Below are 10,954 nucleotides of genomic sequence, written 5' to 3'. Positions count from 1 at the left end.
TAGGCTGAACATGAGGCAGCAGTGTGCCCAGGTGGCCAAGAAGGCCAAGGGCATCCTGGCCTGGATCAGGTTAGGCCACACCTTGAGTCCTGTGTCCAGTTCTGGACTCCTCAGGTTAGGAAAGATGTTGAGATGCTGGAAGGTGTCCAGAGAAGGGCAACAAAGCTGGGGAGGGGTCTGGAGCACAGCCCTGTGAGGAGAGGCTGAGGGAGCTGGGGTTGCTTAGCCTGCAGAAGAGGAGGCTCAGGGGAGACCTTCTTGCTCTCTCCAACTCCCTGAAGAGAGGCTGTAGCCAGGTGGGGGTTGGTCTCTTGTCCCAGGCAAGCAGCACCAGAACAAGAGGACACAGTCTCAAGCTGCTCCAGGGGAGGTTTAGGCTGGATGTTAGGAAGAAATTCTTCATAGAAAGAGAGATTGGCCATGGGAATGTGCTGCCCAGGGAGGTGGTGGAGTCACCATCACTGGAAGTGTTTAAGAGGGGACTGGAGAGGCCCTTGGTGCCATGGTTTAGTTGATCAGATGATGCTGGGTGATAGGTTGGACTTGATGATCTCAAAAGTCTTTTCCAACCTGGTCAATTCAATTCAAATCTATTCTATTCTATTCTATTCTATTCTATTCTATTCTATTCTATTCTATTCTATTCTATTCTATTCTATTCTATTCTATTCTATTCTAGCAGGTCCTGAGGAGGGCAATAAAAATGCTCAGGGGGTTGCAGCACCTCTGCTACTGAGGCTGAAGGAGCTGGGGTTGTGCAGTCTGGAGCAAAGAAGGCTCCAGGGGAACCTAATAGCAGCCTTCTAGTACCCGAAGGAGGCTACAAGAAGGTTGCAGAGAGACTGTATCCAAAGGCCTGCAGAGACAGGGCAAGGGGCAGTGATTTGTAATGGGAGAAGAGCAGATTTAGATTGGATGCTAGGAATAAGTTCTGCACCATGAGGGTGCAGAACACTGGAAGAGGTTGCCCAGGGAGGTAGTTGTGGCCCCAGCCCTGAAGATCTTCAAGATCAGGCTAGATAAGGCTCTGAGCAACCTGATTTAGTGGAGGGTGTCCCTGCTGACTGCAGGAGATGAACCTTAGAGGTCCCTTCCAACCCAACCCATTCTCTGTGTCCATGACTCTAGGATATATTAGCACTTACAGGCCATATTTTTTAATCATGTACATCAAATAATTCGAAGTGGATCATGCTAAAACAGCAGAAATGTCCTGAGGAAGGGAGGGACCATGGGAAATTGTTGATTGATGGGTTCTTGAACTAGAGCTAACACGATCAGATGTTAGGCATTTGGCACAGAGGCAAGAGACAACAGATTTTTGGGCCTGATTTGCCTGCAAGCCAAGCCTAAAGCAGCTAATTTGTTTATTTTGAATAGCCCCTTCCACCAGCTGTGCAGCACACATGCTGCAAAGCCAATGGCTTGAGCTCCATCAAGGATTTTACCTGGCTAGAAACTTCTGCAGGGCTTTTGCCCACATTCAAGGGGAATTTCCCGGGCTTGCATCACATCCATCATTCTCCAAGTGCTCACAGCTACAGGCATGGAAGCTTAAGAGAAATTTTCAGTGCTAGATAAAAGCCACAGCAGAGCACTTCTGATGGTTGCAGGAAGACCATCATTATTACTGTTCATCTGGGAAGGAAGAATAAACTGCAGCAGTGCAGGTTGGGAGGGGATCTGCTGGAGAGCAGTCCCAAGGAGAAGGAGCTGGGAGTGCTGGTGGGCAGCAAGTTCTGCATGGGACAGCAACGTGCCCTGAGGGCCAAGAAGGCCAATGGGATCCTGGGGGGCATGCAGAGGAGTGTGGCCAGCAGATTCAGGGAGGTTCTCCTCCTCCTCTGCTCTGCCCTGGTGAGACCACGCCTGGAATATTGCATCCAGTTCCAGGCTCCCCAGTTCAAGAGGGACAGGGAGCTGCTAGAACTTTCTCCTCACCTCCACCACCTAAACTTCCCCTGGCACAGCTTGAGACTGTGTCCTCTTGTTCTGGTGCTGAGTGCCTGGGAGAAGAGACCAACCCCCACCTGGCTACAACCTCCCTTCAGGGAGTTGGAGAGAGCAAGAAGGTCTCCCCTGAGCCTCCTCTTCTCCAGGCTAAGCAACCCCAGCTCCCTCAGCCTCTCCTCCCAGGGCTGTGCTCCAGACCCCTCCCCAGCTTTGTTGCCCTTCTCTGGACACCTTCCAGCAACTCAACATCTTTCCTAACCTGAGGGGCCCAAATATCACCCTGCCCACACTAGTTTGCATCCATAAGTGATCAGAGGTGACACTCACCTTCCTCCTTCAGAGAGCAGGGGTTTATTTCCAATGCTTGTGCCTTGAAATGCTTTCCTTATGTCTTCAATGACGTTTTCATCCACGTATTCGTAGTCATGCTCTTCTTCACGTTCATTTTCTGCCTCACAATTTGCCTTGCTTGGTAGACCTGAGCAATTAGCAGATAAAAAAATAACTGTAAGGAAATGGGAGACTCTGCCCTTGTCCTGGAAAGGTTGTACAGCTCAGGCAGACAACCACAAAAGCCCAAATCAAAGCCAGCAAAGTTCTCCTCACTTTCCTCATGTTTACAGGGATCTTACATCACAGAACCATAGAATGGTTATGGGTTGGAAGGGACCTTAAAGATCATCCAGTTCCAACCCCCCTGCCATGGGCAGGGACACCTCCCACAGCCCAGGTTGCTCAAGGCCTCATCCAACCTGGCCTTGAGCACCTCCAGGCAGGAGGCAGCCACAACCTCCCTGGGCAACCTGTGCCAGTGTCTCACCACCCTCACTGGAAAGGATTTCTTCCTCATCTCCAGTGTCAATCTCCCCTCTTCCAGCTCAAAGCCATTGTCCCTCCCCCTGTCACTTCCAGCCCTTGTCCAAAGTCCCTCCCCAGCTGTCCTTTAGCCCCCTTCAGGTACTGGAAAGCTGCTCTAAGGTCTCCCTGGAGCCTTCTCTTCTCCAGGCTGAACAGCAGCAACTCTCCCAGCCTGTCCCTACAGGAGCTGCTCCACCCTCTGACCATCTTTGTGCCATTCTCTGGACCCTTCTCTGTTGGGAGCCCCAGAACTGGACAGGGTACAATTTCTTTCTGAAGTTGTGATCCTCTCCTGCAGAGATTTCTTAAGGCCAGAACTAGCACTGCAGGCTGGGGTCAGAGTGGCTGAGAGCAGCCAGGAAGAAAGGGACCTGGGGGTGCTGGTTGACAGCAGCTGAACATGAGCCAGCAGTGCACCCAGGGGGCCAAGAAGGCCAAGGGCATCCTGGCCTGTACTAGGAAGAGTGTGGCCAGCAGGAGCAGGGAAGTCATTGTGCCCTGTGCTCAGCACTGGTTAGGCCACACCTTGAGTCCTGTGTCCAGTTCTGGGCTCCTCAGTTTAGGAAAGATGTTGAGATGCTGGAAGGTGTCCAGAGAAGGGCAAGGAGGCTGGGCAGGGGTCTGGAGCACAGCCCTGTGAGGAGAGGCTGAGGGAGCTGGGGTTGCTTAGCCTGGAGAAGAAGAGGCTCAGGGGAGACCTTCTTGCTCTCTACAACTACCTGAAGGGAGGCTGTAGCCAGGAGGGAGTTGGTCTCTTCTCCCAGGCAGCCAGCACCAGAGCAAGAGGACACAGTCTCAAGCTGTGCCAGGGGAGGTTTAGGCTGATGTTAGGAAGAAGTTCTTCCCATAAAGAGAGATTGGCCATTGGAATGTGCTGCCCAGGGAGGTGGTGGAGTCACCATCCCTGGAGGTGTTTAGGAGGAGACTGGATGGGGTGCTTGGTGCCATGGTTTAGTTGATCAGATGGTGCTGGGTGATAGGTTGGACTTGATGATCTCAAAGGTCTCTTCCAACCTGGTTAATTCTAGCTTTCTATTCTATTCTATTCTATTCTATTCTATTCTATTCTATTCTATTCTATTCTATTCTATTCCATTCCATTCCATTCCATTCCATTCCATTCCATTCCAACCATCAAGTTCATCCAACAGCTGGCTGGCCACACAGAGTTTATCACAGACCAATTTACCTGCAAGTACCTCCTGATACTTTTTAGGCAACTAAATTAGCAAAATACTTCCAGATCTGGGCATCAAAAGGGAAAACCAAAAATAATCCCAAACCCCCATCCCCATGGTGAGAAATGTAATGAAGACCTCACTCACACATGTGGCCACTCTCTTGTTAAGGAGTGCTTGCAGGTTTGCACTTCATTTGCAAGCTGGTTGTGCTTGGTATCAGTAAAAGTAAACTAATGAATAAGAGGCAGTGAAAGGAGCAGCTAATCCCTGTGATTCAGCAAGGGAAATACTGTTTGTGTGCTTAGACTTGCTAATATGGATATAAAGCAGAGATTGCTCATGGATGGCAGAGCAGGACTGCCTTCTTTCCCAAACACAGGCAGACTAAATGATATGCTTCAAAGCAAGACAGCTCAAGGAGAGAGGAAATTAATGTCACCAGGCCAGACTAAAGCACAGCTGTCCCCAGTCCCAAACCTGTGCAGGATGCTGCCTGAAATGTATACATTTACACTTCAATAAAGCATTAAGCAAGGAATGGGCCAAGCTGAACGATCCCAGGGGGATTCTGAAGAGTGAAACCAATGCAATTTGCTTCCCTGTTGGAAAAACAATCTATTAGCCTCAACATGGAATTACCAAATCAGAAGTGCCAGCCCAGCCTGCTAAGGAAGCAAGGCTTCTGTCATCATGCCATCCACCCAGCTGCCATTCTCTTCAGCACTTTAAAAAGTGGGGTTTGGGTTGGGTTGGTTTTTTTCCCCATTTGCAGGCAGATTTGAAAAGGAGGCAGAAGACATAGCATGGTTAGAATAGAATAGAATAGAGTAGAGTAGAGTAGAGTAGAATAGAATAGAATAGAATAGAATAGAATAGAATAGAATAGAATAGAATAGAATAGAATAGAATTAACCAGGTTGGAAAAGACCTTTGAGATCACTGAGTCCAACTATCACCCATCACCATCCAATCAACTAAACCATGGCACCAAGTGCCTCATCCAGGCTCTTCCAAAACCCCTCCACTGATGGTGACTCCACCACCTCCCTGGGCAGCACATTCCAGTGGCCAATCTCTCCTGCTGGAAAGAACTTCTTCCTAACAGCCAGCCTAAACCTCCCTTGGCACAACTTGAGACTGTGGCCTCTTGTTCTGGTGCTGCTTGCCTAGGAGAAGAGACCAACCCCCACCTGGCTACAACCTCCCTTCAGGGAGTTGTAGAGAGCAAGAAAGTCTCCCCTGAGCCTCCTCTTCTGCAGGCTAAGCAACCCCAGCTCCCTCAGCCTCTCCTCACAGGGCTGTGCTCCAGACCCCTCTCCAGCTTTGTTGCCCTTCTCTGGACACTTTCCAATGAGTGAGGGTGGAAGGAGTGTGTATAAATATCTGAGAGGTCAGTGTCTAGTGGAGTGGGCCAAGACCTTTTTGGTAGTGCACAATAATGGGACAAGGAACAACAGGTTCAAGCTTGAACATAGAAGATTTCACCTCAACATGAGGAGAAACTTCTTTCCAGTGAGGGTGACAGAGCCGTGGAGCAGGCTGCCCAGAGAGGTTGTGGAGTCTCCTTCTCTGGACACATCCAAACCCCACCTGGATGCATTCCTGTGCAGACTACCCTGGGTGATCCTGCTATTGCAGGGGGGGTTGGACCTGATGATCTCTGGAGGTCCCTTCCAACCTCTAATGTGCTGTGACACTGTGAGTCCCTCCTCTGCAAGGTGAGTGTGCAGAGGGCAGCTGCTGCACACTGCACTTGGCAGCAGGCAGCAGCAGCAGTCAGTGGCTGCAGGTTGCTTGGCCGCTCAACACACACAGAGCTCCAGACCTGCTCTTTGTCATTTGCTAGCAGTGCCATAAGGAGAGTTTTGGTTATTATCAGGGAAGAGGGAGAGGAGCAGCAGGGGACAACAGGCCTGAATGCTTATTAAAGCAAATTTCATTAATTCTGCTCTTCCTGGAACAATTTGGATAATTGCATTTGCCTTCAGAGTAGAAGGGGAGTGCTCTGCAGACTAAAACTTACCATTAATCTCAGTTGTATTCTCAAGTTGGCAGGACTTTGTTGCTTGGGTGTTTTTTTTCCCTCAGAGGTTTTTGGGTTTTGGTGAATTTTTTTTTCCTTCCAGCAGTGTGCCCAGGGGGCCAAGAGGGCCAAGGGCATCCTGGCCTGTACTAGGAAGAGTGTGGCCAGCAGGAGCAGGGAGGTCATTCTGCCCTGTGCTCAGCACTGGTTAGGCTACACCTTGAGTCCTGTGTCCAGTTCTGGGCTCCTCAGGTCAAGAAGGACATTGAGAGACTTGAAGGTGTCCAGAGAAGGGCAAGGAGGCTGGGGAGGGGTCTGGAGCGCAGTCCTGGCCAATCTCTCTTGCTGGGAGATTGCTAACAACCCCAGCTCCCTCAGCCTCTCCTCACAGGGCTGTGCTCCAGAACCCTCCTCAGCTTTGTTGCCCTTCTCTGGACACCTTCAAGTCTCTCAATGTCTTTCTTAAACTGAGGAGCCCAGAACTGGACACAGGACTCAAGGTGTGGCCTAATCAGTGCTGAGCACAGGGCAGAATGACCTCCCTGCTCCTGCTGGCCACACTATTTCTGTTGCAGCCCAGGATGCCATTGGCTTTCTGGGACACCTGGGCACACTGCTGGCTCATGTTCAGCTGCTGTCCACCAGTATCACCAGGTCCTTTTCTGCCTGGCTGCTCTCTATCCACTCTGTCCCCAGCCTGTAGCACTGCATAAAGTTGGTGTGGCCAAAGTGCAGCACCTGACACTTGGACTTGTTGAATGCCATCCTGTTGGCCTCTGCCCATCTGTCCAGCCTGGCAAGGTCCCTCTGCAGAGCTCTCCAACCCTCTAACAGATCAACTCCTGCTCCCAACTTGGTGTCATCTGCATGTTGCTTTTCTCCTCAGAACCACCTGGCCTTTGATAAGAAACAGGAGTTTTCTCTGTAACTGTTTGGGTTCATTTTCAGAGGAGAGATTTCAACATCCTTATCAGGAATTGGGGTGTTAGCTTGGTCTAGATGCTCTCAAAGGTCTTTTCCAAGCTGCTTAATTCTGTATTCTGAATTTGAAGCAGGATTGGTGCTTTGGAGGGTGGCAGTAGAAGTTTAAAGATCTGTCAGTGAATGGTGCATCTGCTCCCACTCCAAATCCACAGGAGTGTGTCTGTGTTATTAGTGCTGACATATTTTCTAATCCATTATCTTGTGATTTAGCAGAGCAGAGTACACTGCCTGGAACAGACAAGCCTGGTGCATGCCACAGTGGGCTCCAGGGGATCCCTTGGCTGGCCAGGAAGAACTGCTACATCATCTAATCCAATCTTCTGTGCAGTTCTGCAGTTCCCTTTGAATGAAGCCAAATAATTTTGGCCTCTACTAGCACACATCTGTCAGAAAAACCTTGAGCTCTGGTTGGGGGATGTTGGTGTTCAATCCATCACTGCTCTTTAGGGCCAATCTGCCCAGCTCAGACTCACACTGCACTCGAACTGAGACACCAAACTGTACTCCAAGGCAATGAAAGAAGCCATTTCCATGCCAAAAGATGAAACAGTATGATACTACCTCTTTATTTTCATGGAATCACAGAAGATTGGAAGAGAGCTCTGAAATCATCAAGCTCAACTGCTTGCCTAGAGCTCACAACCCCACCACTGCTGCTAAGCCACTGCCACTAAACCACATCCCTCAGCACCCTCAGGGTGGGTGTCAAGAAGAAGGGGCCAGGCTGTTTGCAGTGGTGCCCAGTGATGGGACAAGGGGCAACAGACACAAAGTGAAACACAGGAGGTGCCCCCTCAGTTTAAGAAAGACGTTGACTTGCTGGGACATGTGCAGAGAAGGGCAACAATGTTGGTGAGGGGTCTGGAGCACAGCCCTGTGAGGAGAGGCTGAGGGAGCTGGGGTTGCTTAGCCTGCAGAAGAGGAGGCTCAGGGGTGACCTTATTGCTCTCTACAACTACCTGATGGGAGGTTGTAGACAGGTGGGGGTTGGTCTATTCTCCCAGGCAGCCAGTACCAGAACAAGAGGACACAGTCTCAAGCTGTGCCAGGGGAGGTTCAGACTGGATGTTAGGAAGAAATTCTACACAGAGAGAGAGACTGGCCATTGGAATGTGCTGCCCAGGGAGGTGGTGGAGTCCCCATCACTGGAGGTGTTTAGAAGGAGACTGGATGGGGTGCTTGGTGCCATGGTTTAGTTGATTAGATGGTGTTGGGTGATAGGTTGGATGTCTTGAAGGTCTATTCCAAGTTGGTCTATTCCATTCTATTCTATTCTATTCTATTCTATTCTATTCTATTCTATTCTATTCTATTCTATTCTATTCTAAACATAAGGAAAACCTTTGAAGGAGGCAGAGTCCTGGACTAGGCTGCCCAGAGAGGCTGTGGAATCTTCATCTCTGTAGGCATTGCAAACCCACCTGGACATGTTCCTGTGTGATTTACTATGGGTAGTTGGGGCTATCCAGCCTGGAGAAGAGAAGGCTCCAAGGAGACCTAACTGTGGCCTTCCAGTATGTGAAGGAGGCTCCAAGAAAGCTGGGGAGGGACTTTTGAGGGTGTCAGGGAGTGATAGGGCTGGGGGAGATGGAGCAAAACTAGGAATGGGTAGATGCAGATTGGATGTTAGGAAGAAGTTGTTCCCCATGAGAGTGGTGAGAGCCTGGCACAGGTTGCCCAGGGAGGTGGTAGAAGCCTCCTGCCTGGAGGTGTTTGCAGCCAGGCTGGATGTGGCTGTGAGCAACCTGCTGTAGTGTGAGGTGTCCCTGCCCATGGCAGGGGGCTTGGAACTAGCTGATCCTTGAGGCCCCTTCCATCCCTAACAAATTCTGATTCTGTGATCCTGCTCTAGCAGTGGGGGCTGGCCTGGATGATCTCCAGAGGTGCCTTCCTACCCCCACCCTTCTGTGATTCTGTGACTCACTATTTGCCCCCATAAAACCTCATTAAGCAGTGACAAAATGCAGCCTGCAGGGAGATGTTTGAAAGCCACAAAATGACAACTTTGGCATTATCTCTTGAAGCAGGCTGATCTCAAAATACCTCTCCAAAAACCAGTCCACAAGGAATCAGCTTCCACAGCCATAAGGATTAGTGAATATTCAACACAGCACAGCAATTCTTCACTGCAACTGTTGATTTGGTTACATTTGGAAGTTTCACTATATGTAGTTTCAGATAAGCAGCCCTTTGGTAGGACTCATACACTGACAACATCACAGGATCACAGCTCACAGGATGTCAGGGGTTGGAAGGGACCCAAAGAGATCATCCAGTCCAACCCCCCTGCCAGAGCAGGACCATACAATCTAGCTCAGGTCACAGAGGAGCACCTCCAGACAGGCCTTGAAAGTCTCCAGAGAAGGAGACTCCACAACCTCTCTGGGCAGCCTGCTCCAGGGCTCTGTCAGCCTCATTGTAAAGAAGTGTCTCCTCATGTTGAGGTGAAACCTTACATGTTCAAGCTTGAACCTGTTGTTTCTTGTCTTATTATTGCACACCACTGAAAAGAGCTTGGCTGCCTCCACTTGACCCCCTCCCCTCAGCTATTGATAGACATTGATCAGATCCCTCTCAGCCTTCTCTTCTCCAGACTGAACAGCCCCAGGGCTCTCAGTCTCTCTTCACAGGGGAGATGCTCAAGTCACCTAATCACCTTTGTGGCTCTCTGCTGGACTCTCTCCAGCAGCTCTCTGTCACTCTTGAACTGGGGAGCCCAAAACTGGACACAGTATTGAAGGTGTGGTCTCAGCAGGGCAGAGCAGAGAGGGAGAAGAACATCCCTAGCCCTGCTGGCCACACTGCTCTTGATCACAGAATCATAGATTCAAAAAGGTTGGAAAAGACCTCAGAGATTATCAAGTCCAACCTGGCACCCAACACCTCATGACTACTAAACCATGGCACCAAGTGCCACATCCAAACCCTTTTTGAACACCTCCAGGGACAGGGACTCCACCACCTCCCTGGGCAGCACATTCCAGTGGCCAATTCCTCTTTCTGGGAAGAACTTTCTCCTCACCTCCAGCCTAAACCTCCCCTGGCACTGCTTGAGACTGTGTCCTCTTGTTCTGCTGCTGGGTGCCCAGGAGCAATAAGGTCTCCCCTGAGCCTCCTCTTCTCCAGGCTAAACACCCACAACTCCCTCAGCCTCTCCTCACAGGGCTGTGCTCCAGACCCCTCCCCAGCCTCCTTGCCCTTCTCTGGACACCTTCAAGTCTCTCAAAGTCCTTCTTAAAATGAGGAGGCCAGAACTGGACACAAGACTCAAGGTGTGGCCTAAGCAGTGCTGAGTACAGGGGCAGAATGACCTCCCTGCTCCTGCTGGCCACACTATTTCTGATGCAGGCCAGGATGCCTTCTTGGCCCCCTGGGCACACTGCTGGCTCCTGTTCAGCTGCTGTCAACCTTTACCCCCAGGTCCCTCTCTGGCAGCTCTCCAGCCACTCTGTCCCCAGCCTGTAGCAGTGCCTGGGGTTGTTGTGACCAAAGTGCAGGTGAAAGACATTTGCAAACTGTGTCTTTAAAACCAGTTGTCCATCCAGCATTTTGCCCCATGCTATTTTTCTCCTCAAAACACAGGAAAAACAAGTGTGGCTCGACGACGACATCTTGATGGCTTTCACGTCAGTCACTCGCTCGCCTTCAAAACCTGTTGGAACCAGTGGGTTTTGTAGCAGATGAGGTGTGAGCATCCTCCTAAAGCAAAAGGGAAGCTCATCTTTTCCACATGCCTGTTGCTAAAAAGATGGAATATTCATGCTGCAGTGGAAGAGTTTAACACCACCCCGCTGCCTGGATGAGTTTGCCTTGCGGCGTTTCTGGAGGAAGAGCAGAAACATTCACTTCCCAGTATCACACAGTATCACAGTATCACAGTAACTAAGGTTGGAAGAGACCCCAAGGATCATCAAGTCCAACCTGTTCCAACAGACCTCACAACTAGACCATGGCA

At 50.3% G+C, this 10,954-nt stretch overlaps 1 protein-coding gene across 1 annotated transcript in view; it reads right to left on the bottom strand.

Moving 5' to 3' along the window:
• Positions 1-1,483: 1,483 nt before the first annotated feature.
• THEMIS (thymocyte selection associated) overlaps positions 1,484-10,954 on the bottom strand; it is a 91,126-nt gene continuing 81,655 nt past the window's right edge. Inside the window, exons 6-7 of the mRNA XM_054173984.1 lie at positions 2,281-2,421; positions 1,484-1,538 (exon numbers count right to left, since the gene is read on the bottom strand). Of these exons, the coding sequence (XP_054029959.1) occupies positions 1,484-1,538; positions 2,281-2,421 (196 nt within the window). The remainder of the gene's footprint in view (positions 1,539-2,280; positions 2,422-10,954) is intronic.

Source organism: Dryobates pubescens, chromosome 28, assembly GCF_014839835.1.
Source record: "Dryobates pubescens isolate bDryPub1 chromosome 28, bDryPub1.pri, whole genome shotgun sequence".
Lineage (NCBI taxonomy): Eukaryota > Metazoa > Chordata > Aves > Piciformes > Picidae > Dryobates > Dryobates pubescens.
This window is presented reverse-complemented; position numbering and strand designations above follow the sequence as displayed.